General features: G+C 42.7%; 1 protein-coding gene across 2 annotated transcripts; it reads right to left on the bottom strand.

Annotated features, from left to right (window-relative positions):
- Positions 1 to 4,768: 4,768 nt before the first annotated feature.
- Positions 4,769 to 10,801, bottom strand: LOC107147598 (major urinary protein 20-like). 2 transcript variants are annotated; one of them, XM_048783198.1, is made up of 8 exons: positions 10,303 to 10,801; positions 8,804 to 8,899; positions 8,177 to 8,313; positions 7,134 to 7,207; positions 6,351 to 6,461; positions 5,920 to 6,021; positions 5,704 to 5,749; positions 4,769 to 4,987 (listed from the first exon to the last, which is right to left on the bottom strand). In XM_048783198.1, exons 1-7 carry the CDS (start codon positions 10,654 to 10,656, stop codon positions 5,712 to 5,714), a joined length of 912 nt encoding a protein of 303 aa, XP_048639155.1. In that variant the 5' UTR covers positions 10,657 to 10,801; the 3' UTR covers positions 4,769 to 4,987; positions 5,704 to 5,711. The 2 variants fall into 2 exon arrangements, with proteins under 2 accessions (XP_048639155.1, XP_048639156.1); XM_048783199.1 differs by lacking the exon at positions 6,351 to 6,461 and having other exon boundaries at positions 4,771 to 4,987.
- Positions 10,802 to 18,722: the final 7,921 nt, after the last annotated feature.

Genomic DNA, 18,722 nt, shown 5'->3' with positions numbered 1-18,722 from the left:
AGGGAGACCTAAGTCCCCCATGGCTCAGTACTGAGTAAAAGACCACTCAGGTAGCTTCATGGGTGGCATCTCACACTGTGTGTCATGTAAATTTTATATATGATATTGTACTACACTTACTCATTCAGATGTTTTCGAGATTTAATTATGTTAATAGAGAACAACAACTTTAACTTGTTGAAGAAAATATACATTATCTTGCTGATAATGAAATCTGTTATCAGTATGTTAGTGACGTTGATCTATTGCATTTGGGTACAAATACTCCCTCGTTTTTTAAATTTCTTTTTAGATGTTGATGGACCTGTATTTTATTCATTGATTTATATGTGGTGCTGAGAATCTAACCCAGTTCCTCACACATCCTAGGTAAGTGCTCTACCACTGAGGCACAAACTCAGCCCCAAATACCCTTTCTTTAAAAAAAAAGTAAAGAAAGAAAGAAAGAAAGAACTCATTCTCCAGAGACATCACAGTCACCAGGAGCCCGCATTCCCCAAAGAAAAGCCATTACTGTTTATGGCCATAAGACTAATTGCTGTGGACCTGGGGCAGGAGGAGATGCTGAGTTTATAAAGTCCTGAAGTCTCAGTGTCATGGGAATGTTCAAAGTAAATTAAACAAGCAAAATGTACATAATAAGGGTTATCTATCTCATTTGGATTAAGATTCATGTCCTTAATATCTTTAAGGAAACTAACCAACAAACACAATTTGTGTTCTTTATAGAACACAAATTGCTCCATGTTTTTGAACCCCTCTACTGACCTAGACCTTCATCTTCATTTGTAAGTGCAGTGTCTGGCTTTATCATGATCCTTATTAGCCACGTGTAGCTGCAAGTCTAGCTCAAAGAATATGCCACAAGGTGGAGACTGACTAGTTAAGGCAATTGATCAACTTCAAAATGCATGGCCAGTAGACTCTCAGAAGGTAGGTATTGGGTATCAAAAATTCAGGTGTCACCGAGCACCATGGTGCACACCTGTAATCCCAGCAGCTCAGGAGGCTGAGACAGAAGGATAGTGAGTTCAAAGCCAGCCTCAGCAACAGCGAGGCACTAAGCAACTCAGTGAGACTGTGTCTCAAAATAAAATACAAAATAGGGCTGGGGTTGTGGCTCAGTGGTTGAGGGCCCCTGAGTTCAATCTCTGGTACCAAAGATAGATAGAGAGAAAGAAGAAGAGGAGGAGGAGGAGGAGGAGGAGGAGGAGGAGGAGGAGGAGGATTAAGGAGAGGAAGAGGAGGAGNAGGAGGAGGAGGAGGAGGAGGAGGAGGAGGAGGAGGATTAAGGAGGAGGAGGGGGGGATATGAATTCAGGTATAACAGCCTGGAAACCTGCTACCTCTAGTTATATGTTGGCAAAACCTTTGGTCAAATATTTGCTTGCTGTTCTATGGAAGATGCAGTGTGTGCCGACAAAGGCACTGGGAACTAGATTAAAAAAAAAGGGTGTTGAAAGTCTGGTGTGGTGTTGGCAGGTTCTTGTGCTTTCAGCAAAACTCACAAGAGGGAGGGGCTGGGGCTAGAGGCAGCCAAGCTGCAAGTGAAGAGGCACAGTAGCAGAGCATCACTAAAAGATGCCTTCCCTACCTGCAGCCTCACTGGAAGTTGACTGAGTGCCACTGCTTTGGGATCCCAAAGTGAAGCATTGTAAGCAGTGACAGGAAGTGGGTGTCCAGGCTTAGTAAGAGATAAAGCTGCTGCTGTGACAGGTAGGGAGACCGCTGGTGAAGACGAGATTGAAGGACCCATCCTACCCAAATCTCTTGCTTTAGATGTTGTCAAACCACTGTTAAAGGAAAGGAAAGGGTGGGCAGATCATAGAGGCTGACCTAGACCATGGCAGAGTTTTCAGGCTTAAATATTTTCTAAGAGTACAGTTATCTGTCCATGGGAGAAATCAAGAGGTTAGTGCACCAGAAATCTATTAAGCTTTTGAGGAATTTATATTGCCAAAAGAAACTTGGGCCTAACCAATAGCAAATTATATGGTATTTTAATTCTGAAAGTAATCTCTCTAAACCTGTGCAAGCAGGAAGTGGGTAGTGGCCATGAAGGAGGATGAACTTGGAAGAACCTCCCAGGGCGGAGTGGAGGGAAGTCCATGCTTCCCCACCATCTATTTTTGCTTACCTCTTACAACTCAGCTTTAACCCCTGCGGATGAGGACATTGTCCTAGGGAGTAGTGTATAGAAAGAAGTGAGTTCCTGAATGACTGCAGGGAATATTCACTTCAGATGTTCATAGGGGAGAAATAAATCCCATCTTCATTAAACCATACTGGATTACACCTGCATCTCTTTCTGATAGCAGCCCACCTAGATAGACTAATGGTATGTTCAACAGAGATATGTAGCTTTCCCCACTAAATTCATCCCCCCAACTGACTGGATTAAATGGCAGTTCCAGCTTTCCATTGCTCAGGCCAAAATCCTTGAAGGCATTCTGTGTTCTGGCCCCTGATGGGTATACAGTGTCAAACCGAGCCTTGCATTTGTGATTCAGCCTGGTGCTTCCCCTGCATGGAGGACACCTGTGTTCTTGTCCTAAAAATGTTAATATCCTTCCACCAAAGACCACTAGGAACACATGTGTAAGTCAAGAAGTTGGCTAGTAAAGCCAACTTTACTGCTAGAAAGAACAATTACCAAGGGGAACTGGGCATCTCAGAAAGAGTCATAGGAAGAACCTTCTATAGGATTTGGGGAGGTCCAGAGGAGCTCTAAGTTGGGTGCAATCAGAATTGCAGGGACAATTCAATGGTTGGAGAGCTCAATAAAGCTTTCTAACAAGAAATGGAGATAGACAGACATAAATCTGCAATTGATAGAGAAGTAGCTGTGACTCAATTTAGCCAGGAGAGAATCGTGTTAGTGGATTGCAAAAGTATTTTGTTTTTCTGATCTCAGAGTGCCCTTATTTCATGTTGCTGTTTTATGAGATGGTTCATGTCCACCAGAACAATCTAGAGCCCAGCCAGGATAGTCAGGCCAGCTGTGAAAACACTGAAGCCTAAATGTGAGAGTCGGGCCAGTCCCAGGAGATTAAGGGGTGCTTTGCCTAAAGTTTGGAATTTGTCACTTCTGCAACCACAGGCCCACAGCCTCTTTCTGTGACTCCAGGTAGGGGAGAGGAGCTGTCAACTCCCTTGGAGTTAGGGGTGGGTCTCTCTGGCTCAGCTCCTGGACCTTGGAGGTGCATCTTCAGCCCACACCCTTGCCTAGCTTTTGTGACACTTGCCCCCAACCATGGATCATTGTCTCAGATCTGTCCTCAGATCCCAGAGGACAGCATTGCTCCGTTTACTCTCTGGTTCCCACGTGGTTTCCCCTTTTCTTTCTTTAGAAAGGGCTTGCTCTGCTTCTGATCTGTAGACATTCCCCTCTGTCTTTGAGTGTTCTGAATATTTCGTGTCTCATTTGCACAAAGTATTTGGAGTTGAAGGGATGGGTCTAGGTGTGAGCTGTCTTGATCTGGGGATAGACACGGGTTTTCATGACTTTCTCTGGGCTGTATTTTTTTTCTTTCTTTTTTTTTATTGGTTGCTCAAAACATTACAATGATTTGACATATCATACATTTGGTTCAAATGGGGTATGAATTCTTATTTTTCCCACGTGTATAGATTGCAGGATCACATTGGTTATACAGCCACGTTTATACATACTGCCATACTAGTGTCTGTTGTATTCTGCTGCCTTTTCTATCCCCTTCCTATCCCCCTTCTCCTCCCCTCCTATCATCTCTCTCTACCCCATCTACTGTAACTCATTTCTCTTTTTTTCCCCCCTTCCCCCTCACATCCTCTTATATGTATTTTTGTATAACAATGAGGGTCTCCTTCCATCTTCTGTGCAATACCCTTCTCTTTGGGCTGTATTTTCTCTGCATGTGGTACGGCCCACTATTTCCCATCATCAATGTGGCTCTTGCTACTGTTATTTATTTTCTAAGTATTCTCTGGGAGATTGGATCATGCAGTCTGGGCCTCAGCTTTCCTGTCCCTTAAATGCCATCATTAAGGAATGGCAAGTCAGCTGTGGTGGCATGTGCCTGTACTGAGGAGGCTGAGGTAGGAGGATGGCTTGGGCAAGGAACTTTGAGGCTAGCCTGGACAACATTGTGAAACCCATTTCAAAAAAGGAGGTGGGCAGGATCCTACCATAACTGGTGGGCTTTCTACATAGCCTTTTGCCATATATTGGCAACCAGACCAAGTATTTGAGGAGGAATACACCTGAACCTGATTTAGTTTTCTGATCTGGAGACATAGAGAGATACAGGGAGCTTCAAATGTGTTGATAGTGTTCTCTCATTAATCTTTGAGCCTATGATGACAGAGCCTTTATTTTTGCACAAGACATGCCCAAACCACATTGAGCTGGTGTCTGTCACAGCACTGCCACTCTTGCAGTGTTACACTGAAAAAGAGAATTCTAGGATAAAGAAACTATGGAGCAAGTCTTATATTCTTACAGTACACAAAAGGGTCTTATGGGGTCACTAAAATATGCAAATAAAAGGGCAAGCAGCCTTCTGGGGACTTGGGATGATGGTCTAAGGATTACTGCAGGAGACGGGAGAATCCTGAAACACAGAGTAGACTCTGAGACACTGGAGGAGGACTTCTGGTGCTGGGACCAGGAGGTCCTCTCATCCTCCCACTTTAGCCTCCCATTCTCCCAGAACAAGGACAAGTCACAGGACTCCAGGGCTGATCATTTATTGAAGGGGTAGAGAAAGACCTTCTTCATGTAGAGTTGACCTGGGTGTGGCAAAGAGAGAAATTTAGAGAAAGCCTATGATTCTTGGTGAATGGATGAATCTTCCTCAGCAATCTGAGAAGATCCTCGAGATCCAGGATGACACATTCGTATGTGACAGTGGTGGAAATCAGGTGACAGAACTTGTCATAAGATGGCGTAGCAGTGAGGAAGGAGATAGATGATGCTGGAGCCCAGGTGGGGAAACTTTCTCTCTGCCCTGGAGAGAACACAGAAACTCATCACTCATTCCTGGGATTGAACTGAGGACAAAGGGAAGTTCTTATTTTTTTAAACCCAATTCTGTTCTTCAGGTTGGAGGACAATGGAAAGATCAGTCAGTTCCATTCTGGAGTGAGAAGTCAAGGATGTGCAGAGTCAGAGAAGATATTCTGATCCTAACTGGAAGGTGAGATGGCTTCCTGGGCTTGGAAGATGGACCACAAACACAGATTCATATTTATATGGGTTTCATACTCACACCCTATTATTGTTATTCCATTTCAACCTTCACGTCCTGATAACCTTAAACTCATTATCAGTAACTGAGCCTTTTCCACCTGCATCCCCTGCTCGCAGCACTCTGTAAGGAGCACGTCACTGCTTCCTTTTTTGGTTGCTTAGGCCATTTGTGCAAATGTTGATGGTCAACCAACTCAAAATTTTGTACAATTTGGTCATGTGTGCCTCCTCTGCAACAAAGATAGTTGGAAGGGGAAAAAGTATATTAGGTAGGAGAGCTTCTCATTGCCTGCCATCTGTGTGACATTGCCACAGCACATTGCCCAGGGCAGAGCACCAGTGGGCTTATAGAGAGTACAGAAAGCCCTCGATGTTGTTTTCCTTCATGCAATCGTTGGGCACAAGTCCCTAATGGTTTTGGAAGGCACTGTTCCCTGGTCCACCCCCTCTGCATGAGGGTCAGAGATCACCTACCTGGAGACTCAGGACTGTGTTCCACCTCGGGCCTGGATACAGCGGTCTGCAGAGGCACAACAGAAGACATTCAGAGAGACCATCCCTATTATTTTTCCCTAGAAGAAATTGGATGCTTCTCCATGTTGGCACAAAGGAGGCTGATTATCTTCCCTTGGATTTTCCTTTTCTGTGGACATGAAGTTCAGGAGGAGAAAGCCAGCTAGCTAGACTTACCAACAGTGGTCAGGTCCAATATGTTTTCCTTAACAATTCCATATTTTTCAGAAACATTCACAAATTTCTGCTTGAGTTCTGAGCTCACATCTGGTGCTCGACCTGTGAGAGTAGTGACATTACTGCTGTGACTTATGTCTTGAGGATAGAGGAGAATGAGAGGACAGGGCTCCAGGAGAACAGGAAAATGGATGGTGACAATTGTATGTCAGGACCTGTTCTGAATCTGACATCAATAAGACATCTTTCTGGCACAATGAGAGATCTCCTGATCTTCCCTTCAGTGAGCCTGAGGACTCCCAAAGGTATACATCTGTCTTCAGTGGGGAAGAGAGGGTCCAGGATAACCTCGGTGAGATCATTTTGTGTCTAGGCTTCCTTCCTTCCCTTTCCTCCCACCCAAGATGAGTGTCCGAATGAAAATACTCTACCATAAAGCTCCATCAGTTGGAATGTATTCCCATTATTTTTATTTATGAGGTGAAAAATAATGTAGTCATCATAGTCCGTTTCGAGTACTTTAAATGTATTATGTCCATCATCTGTGAAGGAAACAGAATACAGCTCAGAACCTCTTTGGTTTTTGGGAGGCAATGAAAACTTTTTACCTATTCTTTCCCATGAAAAAATACAATGCATCTTCTAGAAGACACAGTGAAGATGGCTAATGCCTTCCTTTTGTAACTCCCCGGGCGTCATGAAGGACTTCTAAAAAGGACACTGGTAAATAGACCATGAGTGTAGAACATTCAGTCTCAGCAGCAACTCACCCTGTATCGTCCTGAGACCTGTCCACCTCCCTCACCATCTCTGTCAATAATGCTCTCTGTCTTCCCAATAAGCCCTCTGGAATTACATATCTGGTGCTACATCCTGGGCTATATGTGTGGCAATGCCCCCAGGCATCATCACACAGATGGCAGAAAACGAGCAGTTATCCTACCCAGTTTACCTTTCTCCCTCCTGCCAATTACCTTTATTGCAGAAGGAGCTACGTCTGACCAGACTGCATTCTTTCTTTGATGGTATTATAGGAATTGGCTTTTGCACATACGTTTTTCCTATATTCAGGACATTGGCTATTAGATGGCCCCTATTATATTACTTTAATAAGAATTAATGAGTCATTGATAAATATCCTGATGATATTGGAGTTCAGTGAATTCCTTGCAGTTGGAAATATAATTTAGAAAGAACATTTGTGGTCTACTTACATTCAACAGAATATACACCATCCTCTTCTGTTTTGTCACAAACAAACGCAATTTCAGCACATACTCCATTTATACTGTAAAAAAGAACGAGTTGATGCCAGGACATATTGTTGAGGCTGGCTTCCTCATCCTCTATTTTACCTATAACCTGGGTTTCGGATTCCACCTAACTTTTGAATATTTTTTGTACAATTACCAAACAGATTTTCTTCATAATTGTTTCATTTACTTTGATACTTGGGAAATGACTTAAAAAGTGCTTGAACTGTTTGTCACCGTTGTTACTACTAATTACCATACTTACTACTAATATACCACCACCACTCGTTAAGATCATTAGCTAAGTATGCACTAATGGTGCCTCTCAGCTGAGTTCTTTATGAACATCACCTGACTCAGCCCTCGCAAGAAATCAAGAGGGAGAATCTTTATCACCAGCTTTTGTCCATGGAAAATGAAGGTGGGAAGGGATGAATTTTCTTTTAATGGTACTGGGGATTAACCAAGGGGTGCTTAACCACTGAGATACATCCCCAGACATTTTTTATATTTTATTTAGTGACAGGGTCTCACTAAGTTGCTAAAGCTGGCTTTGAATCCATGATACTCCTGCCTCAGCCTCTGAGCCACTGGGATTAAAGTTGTGCACCACCACACCTGGTCAGGGATGGGTTTTCTTGGTCAACAGGTGGTAAAAATCAAATTCAGTCTGTTGATTCTAAATCCCATGCTCTTGAACTATTCCATATTGTCATGCTAACCTTGATTCTGATACTCCTCTGCCCTCTGCATCCCCCACTTCTAATCAACTTACTCCTGTAACCAACTCTTTATCCATGAATCTTGAAAAGTCCCAGGTCCATCAAGTCCTGGGTCAGTTCAAATGAGGGACTGTGATTTTGGATGCAGGCTCAGTATGTATGTGCACATGTCTGTGTGCATGTGTTGGTGTGTGTGTGTGTGTGTGTGTGTGTGTGTGTTTAGGTTTAAGATAATACCTACTCTTTCATTTTCCCTTTCCCAAGTAAAAAAGCCATACTTACATTATATGGAATTTAAAGCCTAAGGAAGATTTATTCAAGGCATGGATATATTCCACAAAAACCCTCATGCTACCGTTTTCTTCTATCTTTTCCTTTTGATCAGAGGCCAGGAGAATGGAATACCACTCCCCTGAATACTGTAATAAATAAGAAAAATGGTTAAGTGAGAAAAGGGGAGAGGGAATGCCACACAGACACTCTTCCCCTTGAACTCTTGGCCTATGGGGCAGGGCTCAGGATGAGAAGAGGGAATTAGAACTCAGATCATTTGGCAGGACACCTAGGACATTTCCACTGTCTCTTCAGTGAAAATGGAAGTCCCCGGCACTGTTGCATTTTTTTTTTGAAAGAGAGAGAGAGAGAGAGAGAGAGAGAGAGAGAGAGAGAGAGAGAATTTTAATATTTATTTTTTAGTTTTTGGCGGACACAACATCTTTGTTTGTATGTGGTGCTGAGGATCGAACCTGGGCCACATGCATGCCAGGTGAGCGCGCTACCGCTTGAGCCACATCCCCAGCCCTTTTGTTGCATTTTAATACGGCACAGTTGCTCTTAGTTCAGGTCTGAACCCACTCCTTTAACATGCCACCCTTCAACATCAAAAGTTGTAATGCTCCACAGTTTTACCTTGGACGGATCAAAGTCGCTTGTCACAGCATCATGGGTTCCTTCTGTGTGAGCCCAGATCAGGGTCAGTCCCAGACTCAGCAGCAGGAGCTTCATCTTGGTAAGGAATAAAACTGTCTCCTCACAGTCCCCAGGAGTGAGCACTCCCCACTGTAGCTCCACCCCAGCTCTTCTACCTTTTTATCTAAACGCATTGGGTTTTTTTTTTTTTTTTTCTCTGTCCAGGTGCCTCCACCTTTCCTCCTTCCTGTCCTTGGAATGGTCTTTCATTCCCTGGGGTGAAGCCAAGGATTGTTCCTGCCCTTTTGAAACTTGGCAGTCCTCCCTCTTTTAAATTTACTTAGTGACCTTACATTTCTCAAAACACAGTCCCATGAAGAGTCATGGATGCTCTACAGAGCTTCCAGTTGGAACCAGATTTAACTGTAGGTCTGGCTTGTTGAAATCAGAAAGCTCATTGTAAGTTGTGGGAATGAGCATCATTGGGAAATGAAATGTATGGAGGGTCTCTGCTCTGCTGTTCTCCTGGGGTATGGCGTTAGGTGAATTAGTCAATTTTCCACAAACTTCAGAAACAATGAGACTGTCTCTACCAAAGATGCTGCATAGGATCTTTGTTTATCACAAGCATTAAAACAGGGTTGAATAAAACAATGTCCTTAATGTTTGGTATCTTGTATTGAGAACATTAAATTCCTTTTCCTTGTTCTCTGAACCCAACCACAGCAACCTTCTGTCTCCCCACAAGAAATCACAAGTATTTAATTCTGAGTAACACTATGCCATTGCCCACATGAGAATAGAAGCACTAGAGAGATCTTTTCCCTCAGAGAACCTTCAATGAAGTTGAAGGAGTGCTTCATGAGCTCAGATGCTTAGTTCTATGAGCACATGAAATGACCCAACTGAGTGACCCCAAGTCCTGACTAAAGTACTGAATGATGCTGGCACCATACAGAAGGGGCTTACAACCACAGGCTTTGGAATCATGCAGACCTGAGTGTCAATCCCATCTCTGCCATACCAAAGCCATAGGAAATACTTCAGCCTCTCTGAGCCTTAGTTCCCTCTTTATAGAGACAGTCATTCCTGACAGATTACTGGAGGTCCAATGGGACAATGCCTGTAAACCCCTCAGCATAGTGTCTGGCAGAGGTGGAGCTGGTGGGGTCAGAGCATACTTCTGGGAAAGGTGGGGCTTGGGGTAGGTTTCTGAATGTTGGGGAGGGGGATTTGCAGATGTGGAGAGCATGCGGGAACCACATTCCAAGTGAGAAAAATACTGTGAATCAGATCCTATGCTGCCAGCGAGGTTGTTAAAAGCTCTGGTTCATTCCTGCCCCATGCTATTGGGCCCCCCAAACAGAAAGAGGCTGGCATCCTGGGAGAAGGTGGCACAAGGCAATATACCTTGTAGCTGTGGCTTTTTACTTGTGGGACAGTTTAAAAGTCATCCCCCCCACCAAAAACAAAAAACAAAAAACAAAAAAACAAATCACCCCAGCCTCCTGTGTGATCATTCTTCCTTTGTGCTCCACTGACATCCACTCACTGGTATTTTGAAGCCTATGTAACTTCAGCCACGATAGGTGTCTCTGTGTTGTTCTGGCCCCATAATGGAAGGACTGAATTTGACAAATGGTGACAGAAGGCATGCCGTTTATTTCCACCAGTTTGTTCTCTGCAAATAGATCACAGACCGTGAGCCAACAGGTTTTGAAAGTGAGCCCCACTGTTCTAGGTGTCTGATGCTGGGCGGAGAGCTGACTACCCTCGCTGCATACACCACTGCTTACTCGGTCTTGTCTCACTTCCCCACCGCTCCTAACTGACTCTGCACTCCCCAGTGCCATGTTATACCCCTCTGTTTTTATTTGGTGTGAGAAAGCAAACTCCCTTCTGAAGATTTTTCTTGTTCACCTTTATACCTGTGACGTAGTGTCACCTTTGGCATGTTTGTCCACAAAACCCTATTTTTAAAGCACTAAGGATTCTTGTTACTAGAAAGAAACTTCTAGAAAATGCTTTTGTAAATAGGAATATTACCATCAGGTAATGTTCAATGACTCCTAATTTATATTATTGGCCACAATTCCTGGCCAGTGTAATGGAGTGATTTGAATGCAACCCAACTACAAGATAAAGAGTGAAAAAAAATGGTATGGGGAAAATGGGAGCCAATATAGAGGAAAAAGAGGAGAAGAGAGAAAACATGATTAGGTCCAATTAAACGTGGATCCCCCAATGCCTGGTACAGAGCAGGAAGATGAGCAGACCTTTACCTAAGGAGCACAGATTCCCAAGCAAGCTGCAGTAGACTCTGGCTCTCTCCTCCCACATCAGAGAGGGAAATGGGTGATCTCTGGGAAGGGAAGAGTCTGTGCTCCTGGTAGGGGCTAAGGGATGGGATTTAAGCCCCCGAATAGAGCACTTCTTCCTTCAGCCATGTGAAGATCATGCTCTGGTGAGCACGTCTCTGTGGGCACAGTAGTAGCAGAGGGACAGAATGTATAACTATCATCTGTCACCACCCCAGAGAGCTAGTCTTCAGAACTTCTCTTTCATGGGTCCAACTAATTATGGGCCTTACTCTTCTCAAGAGTCATTCCAGGGCTGGATTCCATAATGTATACATATATCAAAATATCATGTTGTATACCATAGACATATACGATTCTTACTTGCTAATTAAAAAAAAATGTAAAGATTACCAGAAAAAAGTCATCGCAGCCTCTTAGGAACAAAATATTGACACCTGAATCCAAACTACTATATTAACAGTCAAGTTACAGCAACTAGTTTGAGGTCTTTAGAATTCCACAGACTTGAAGCCATCTGGTACTCAAAAGAATGATCTTGTTCAAAGTCATATTTGCTGAGGGAGCTCCGAGCATAGCCTTATGTCAGAGTCCTTGTTCAAAGACAAATAGGTATAATGGGAAAATACAAAAGTAGCAGTACCGATTCCATCTGTCCTGGGGCCAGAAATATAAAAATAATACTGTGACGCTGGAAATAAAGTAGGAATTCAAGGAAGAGGTAGATAAGTGCTTTACAAATATTACTTCATTGAATCCTCATAAGGACTCTTCACGGTCTGTGCATTATCCTGTTTTACAGTGATGTAGATTAAAACTCAGAAAGGTTAAGTAATCATACCAAGGTCTATCAGATCCTAAAGCTCCTCCTCTTATTATTAATTCCAGTACACGGATTAGAGCTCCTTGTTGCTAACATGAAGGGGAGAGTGTCATGCAGAAGGAACAGGAGTAAGTAATACTGTAGACCCTGAGAGGCCACTGCCTGGTAGTTGCTACTAAAGAAACCCCTTGGAGACTTCTTTAACATGCAGTACCATGGTTGTCACTGTGAAAGTCTGATAAAGTGAAATGTGAGTAACGACTCTCTTGGTTCACAAGCATTTGATGTGTGGGTGGATAATTTGGGGGTTATTGCTTTTCTAATAAGGACTTAGAAGTTAGTTACATAGCAAAAAGCAAGAACTATTCCCTTCCATTCATGACTTTGAATAAAGTACCTGCTCACCAACCGTATTAAAACTCTTCTAGCAAACACCACAAATAGGGCATTTTATGTGACCCAAAGGGATGATGACAGTTTTCCAGGTAGCTGAGAAATGACTGGCCCAATTAATGACTGACCCAGCACAGGGTGAGGAATTTATAGAGCTCAGATATGACCAGATAACAATCCATCTGTAACCAAGTAACTTGACTGACCAAGTAACTTGACTGAAACTAACACTAACTAGCTAATTGGAAATGAACTTAGTGACCTTGTCCTCAATCACACCCTTTCTTAAACAAATCATTCATTGAGATATACCAGTGGAAACATTTAAGTCATGTTACATGATGACAAGGCAAGAAGAATAACAATGCACACAAGCTTGTTTGATTTGGGTGTAAAATGGAAGTATATCATTGGTCCCCTCAGGGCCAGGATGATCATACAGTCTGCTGGCGCTGCCTCAAGACCAGTTCTAACTACGTGCTCTCATCAGGGACAGAAGGAGGCATGGTGCTATCGACATCCACCTAGGTCAGTTGGATCCTCTAAAAAGACAGACCTAGGAGCACAAAGAGTACCAGGGAGTAACTCTAGTGAAAGGAGCAAAAAGGAAGCAGAATTAGCAAAGCAGCTGGAGGTAGATATAACAATATTTCTGTCAGCCCAGGAAAATTCTGGAGCATGTTAGAGTGGTACCACAGTTTTGTTCAGGCACTTGCTGGGGCCACCCTCAGAAAGGCCTCAACTCTAAAGTTGAGGTGGATCTGGGTGAGTTCACAGTGGAGGCCATCAGCTAACCACACTCCTCACAACTAAGCCACAGGTCTCTTCTTGGAAAGGGAATCAAAGTGATGCATCTACGTTTGACAAACCATCCTATTATCTCAAAACAGGTCATTTTTCCTAAGATGTTCAGACTCCTCTCTGGGGAGAGGGAGAGGTGGAAGGATCCCCTTTCCTCCTTTCTGGTTGGAAATTTTTGCTACAGTGAGGGTTCGTGTATATAAGAGAACCAGGAATCCCAGTTCGTGTTGTCTCCAGGTCCCCTCATTAATAACCATTAAGTGCTTACTTATATGCAGCCCCAGGTACCCAGAGTAACATCCTGAAGTCTCTCAATAGTTGATCATTTAAGACTAATTTAGTCTAATGGCCCCAACACCACCAGGTTTGGGGAGGGAGAGAGAATACAGCAGGGGAAGAACCAGTCTTGCATATTGAACCCTGGAGGAAAAAGGTCAAGGATTCCCAAATATAGTCACCAGTGTTACAATTTTACCACAGGGGGACTTGATTTTAAAAATAAGAAAATTTTGCTTCATACTATCATTGTGAGGGTTTGATGCAATTAGTTACCTAAAGAGGTTGGGACAGAACCGGTACAAATGTGTGATCCATTAATGAAAGCTAATCGTATCCTTTTGTTTTGATTAATTTATTTATTCAACAAATGCCTACTATGTGAACCTACAATGTCTAAGCACTGGGAATACACTACTGATCAAAATAGCTTGTATCCCAATAGTTTCACACTTCTAGAAGCCAAGCTGTGCAAAAGCTGAAATTGTACATTCCACGTGAACCCTTCCCTGAGCTGGGCCCCTCAGAGAAAAGCTGTGCCCAGGCCAACACCAATAGCTTGGTCACAGTTAGATATGGAAAACCCCAAGATAGTGTGACCTGGGAAAAGGGAGTAAAAAAGAAAGACACACATTGAGAGCTTTCATCTCTCCCCAAGGTAAATCCTTTTCAGAGGCTGGCCACTGGTGGGGAGAAAGCATTTCATCAAACCTAGAATGACAATCTCTAGGAGACACTAATCTTTTCCAAGATAAGTCCTCCCCAGGTTCTGGCCACTGACTCTCAAAATTTCCAAACCCCAAATTTCTAAGTCCCTAAATTGACCTGCTCACTAAATCACCTCTTAGTATAACCTGTATAAGCCCAAACTCTTCCTTTGGCCAGTGGCTCATTTTCCACCAGGAGAGTGGGTCCATTCCTGTGGGTGTAATCTCTTTCCTGAATAAAAGGCTGAAATGATCCATGAAGGTTGCGTCTGGCCTGGTCCTTTTGTGCTAACAGTCACCAGCAGCAGCCCCACCTGCTGCTGCACCAAGGCAGCCAGGTCTGATGGGCCAGATGACAACTGTGGCTGTGGGCTCTGCTGTTGAGCACAAACTGGGTCATACCATCCTTGGGTCTTTAGTGGGGAAGTAAAGCTGAGCCCTCAAAGCCTGATATCACTTACCTGTAGCCTCGGGGAACGCAGCCAGCACAGCAGCAGCAGCTTGGTGACCCTTAGCTTTTAAAAGATAAAACAATTTTTGTAGTGTGTCCAGAACCAGGGTGACATTAAGTTTTGTGAGGGATTCAGTGAGATGCCGAGACAGTGCAGCATTGCAAAAGGATTCATCTACTTAAGAAGTTCAATTGAAGAAGTGGAAAATCGGCTCTGATGACCAAGTTACTTTAGATTAAAAATGTAATTGATAGTGAAAGTATGAAATGTAAAACCTCTTAATAGCTTCATTGTTTCTGAATGGCAATGCAAGAGAGTATTCTAATGGCATAGAAGCTCACTGAGTTGGTACAGAATTGGAGTTATTTGTGTGGCTTCTTTAAACCAGCAGTTTTGATGCAGTTCTTTGTGAGTTAATTAGAAAAGGGATTTTCTTAAAATAAAATAAAAACTCCAATCCTTGCCTTTGTGAGTTTCTACAGTAGTCTTTTTTTCAGGTGGTGGTGGGGTCTCACCCATGTTTCAGGCAGGTGATGTAATTGGGGTCCCTCTTCAGGGAATGGGCTGGCTGTGGAATTAAAGCTAATAAAGAGAAAATGGCAAAGAACCCCCACAGTACATGAGAAGTAATTTTGCAGAGTGGGAGTAGGACAATTCTTTGCTCTTAGGGATAGAGCTTCCACATTGGAAAGAGAGCGATGGAGCCTGTGCTTGCTTTATTTATATGGGGGGACATCAAAGAACATGGAATGTTCTTTGCCAAATAAGGTAGGAGGTGGGCTGTCCAGTTCCCAATGGGTATGCCCCACTCCGGAGTTATGGAGTTGTCTCATTAGTAAAGCAAAGACAGAGATCTCATGCCTTGGGCAGTCTGATACACATGGGAAACCTGGAATAGTTCCCAAGGAAAAAACCTAAGTCTCCTTGGCTCAGTACTGAGTAAAGACCCCTCAAGTAGCTCACGGGTGGCTTCCACACATTCCCCCTTTTTACTTTGCAAATGTAATGTGCTAAGAGCCATAGCCAAGTAGTATGATGCATGGCATTTTTGGTTGAGGGGTGGCGCCAGCAAGCCATTGAGATGATATGATTATGTTAAGATCTGCATTCATGTGGATATTGGACTCCTGCTGTCCATCTCGGACTGCTAAGGGACTCCTGGAGAGTTCCCATTGGTTGGGGAGGTGCGGTAGGAGGGAATTCCGGAGGAGGGACTTCCTGTCCGGTCCAGGAGAACGCCGCGTGTGTTGGTCGGCAATTTTTCCTGGGAGCCTCCGGGGCATTGGCGGCAGTTTCAAAAATAAAGTTTTGTTCCTGCTTGAGTGGCTCGTGATTTTGTGCCCAGCCAGACTGCGGCAGTAATGATGAGCTGTTATTTCAAGTTCCCAGATTCTTGTTCTGAGCAAGTGACAACCTATTATCACAGTACAAAAGAGAATTAATAGCATACATATTATTCCAATCATATACCATGCAGAATGTTTCAGCATGTTTCCAGGATTAAAGCCTTTTAATTCTTGAAGTATTTGATTACCTAGAGCCACAGGATCCAAAAGATCAATTTTTTTTAATATCCTGGATGTGGCCTTGTAACTCAATAAGATCCAGGCTATAATTATTGCTCTGCCAAATACCCCTAGATGACTTTAAATCTTTTCTCAATCCCATTGGGAAGCATTATATTTAGCCACAGTAACACAGAAATGTTTATAATTAGCAGAGCATTTAAGCCTTCCTTAAATGTGGTAGAAAGCTCATTACCAACATCTATGACAGTAGCTTCCAAGGCATCCAATTTAGTTTCAATATTTTCAACAATATTTATCTGATCATGGAGGGCTTTGGAAGTATTTTGAGTCAGATTTTTAGGAAAATTTGCATGCTGAATGTTTTGAGATATAGCCACTGAGGATGTAACTGTAGAAGCAATAAATGAAATTAAAGCAGCCACTACAAGAATTATGAGACCAAGAGCTCACTTAAGTCTGGCTAACTGAGCACGCATCCATTGTAAAACCTGAACACCAGCATCTGCATACCTTGGTTTTGAGATACTGGCTGGTAATATGACAAAGGAAGGTTGGTAAAGGATTAATGTTCCTTAGCCTCTGTTATATCTAGTGATGAAACTAGTTAAATTGCATTTTTTACAGGCTATAAGATATTTATCATCCCTTTTCTTCACTCTTACATGTCCAGTAATTAAAGCATAAGGAGATTGAACACAGGCCCCGCAGGCCAAAGCAGGATGCCTCTTTGCAATTCCTGCCTACAAAGTCAGGCAAAGGACTATCTGTATAATGTAGATAATCTGAGGCTGCAATTAAGTGCCAAACATCTTTTTGGTTATTGCCTTTGCTAAAGGCTAGGATATTATCAATGAAACTTTCAGGAGTCATAGCATCATGAGAGAATGGCTTATGTCCAGAAATATAGTCAATATGGAGACAGACATAAGCCTGAAAGAATACATTAAAATATGTAGAACCCAAATTATCATTAAATAAGAAATGACTGTTATAAATCCAAATGTGAGTTATTGGCCTTTCAAAAGTAGCATCAATCAGGTTGCCAGGTTTAATTTGGCCTTTATCATATGGCTGTAAATAATACCCAAACAATAAGGAATCATTTAAATCTTATGGATTTTTAAAGAGTTAAAATGTGTGGGAGGCCAACATAGCATATGACCAGGGTTTGCTTCCTCTCCTGATCTGTGTGGCCCTGTCGGTCACCCCATGATCTGGTTGCTTAAGTAACCGAAGATGGTAGCCCCTATCTTGAGGTAGACAAAATGCAAATGTGTCTTCGTGCATGGGCGTGCCTTCCTACATCCCCAGAGATGGAGCTATGCTCACCTGTTCCTTTGTGATATTACCCCTTGCCCTGTTTGGGATAGAATGTTCCATGGAGACGCCCTTTGTGTGTCCCCTTCTCTTGCTCTGCTCTGGGTGTGGCCTTCCTAGATGTCATTCAACCTGCTGACAGCAGACATCATGAAGCTAGACTCAGCCCCTTGAAACCTGACCCCCTACCTCATTTGTATGGCTTCTCCTCAATACAAGAGACCAGCATGTGGGGGCTTTCTCTCTCTCTCTCTCTCTCTCTCTCTCTCTCTCTCTGCAGACCCTTAAGGTCAGAGGAGCTGTCACAGCTCCCCCAAAGAAAAAGGTATTTCTGTCTCTTGTGCAGTTATTTTGTGCAGCCCAGTTCCCCTGGAGTGACCCTTGAGTGTTTTAGTCACATGCAATGCAGCAAATGGCATCTCTGGGTGAGCAGGTTTGAGTGTTTAAGTTGCCAGGAACGTGAAAAAAAATGATCATATATCTAATCTTATTTTTGTATTCTGAAAATAGTTTTAGATAACTCAATCATATTTTTAGCTTCATAGATCTTTTGATAAGTTAAGAATCCAAATTAAACATTATCGATTGCAAGTTTCCTTTAAGAAGTAGAAGTGAAGCATTCAGTGGCAGTGCTTTCACACCAAGTCCTCCTGGCTTTGGACTTTCTATAGGAAGTGGCATCTTGATATGACTGTCTTTTATCAATTTTTGGAAGATCAATCCAAAAACATGTATGTGCAAAGAGCATAGGAAAAACATTTTATGTAATGTTAATAATAAAAAAATGAAATAGAAGATTGAATGGCCTTTTATTCACCAATCTAGGAAAATTACTATTATCATTAAATCTAATGTTGATCTAAGCTTGGGGAATCAGTACCTTAAATATTGATGGGTAAAATCAAGTCAGTAGTATTATTTAGGACAGTGATGTAATGAATTATTTGGGAAAATTTAGAATTTGATATGACATTGACCCAGCAATGACAGTCTCAAGGGACTTACACGTCAAAATAATCTCTATGTATGAAGATATAGTTGTATGAATATGTTTAATAAAATTAAGGTAGTAAGATCACTTCAAATTAATAATGTACAACTTATAATGATTTTACAAATTGAGAAAATGTCAACATGTCCTGTAGGGCCTAACCTTACACCCACATGGAGGAAAGTTCATCTTGCTCTTTTTGCAACAGGGAAGTCCTAACATGGAATATTTCGTTTTGGGGCAAAGTGCTGTCAGAACACTAGCAAGTGCAATTTCCCTGACTCAGCCAATAGACTTCATTAGCAACCTGAG

The sequence above is a fragment of the Marmota marmota genome, unplaced genomic scaffold (genome assembly GCF_001458135.2).
Source record: "Marmota marmota marmota unplaced genomic scaffold, marMar, whole genome shotgun sequence".
In the NCBI taxonomy this organism is placed as follows: Eukaryota; Metazoa; Chordata; class Mammalia; order Rodentia; family Sciuridae; genus Marmota; species Marmota marmota.
Note: the sequence above shows the minus strand (reverse complement) of the source record. Positions and strands in the feature narration are given on the sequence as shown.

Excerpts from the sequence above, each read along its gene's own strand:
- LOC107147598 (XM_048783198.1), bottom strand. The coding sequence starts at position 10,656 with ATGGCACTGGGGAGTGCAGAGTCAGTTAGGAGCGGTGGGGAAGTGAGA. Across the intron at positions 6,462-7,133 it reads TGGTGTATATTCTGTTGAAT|ATGATGGACATAATACATTT; the intron begins GTAAGTAGACCA and ends TTTCCTTCACAG. Across the intron at positions 5,750-5,919 it reads ATTGGACCTGACCACTGTTG|ACCGCTGTATCCAGGCCCGA; the intron begins GTAAGTCTAGCT and ends GTGCCTCTGCAG.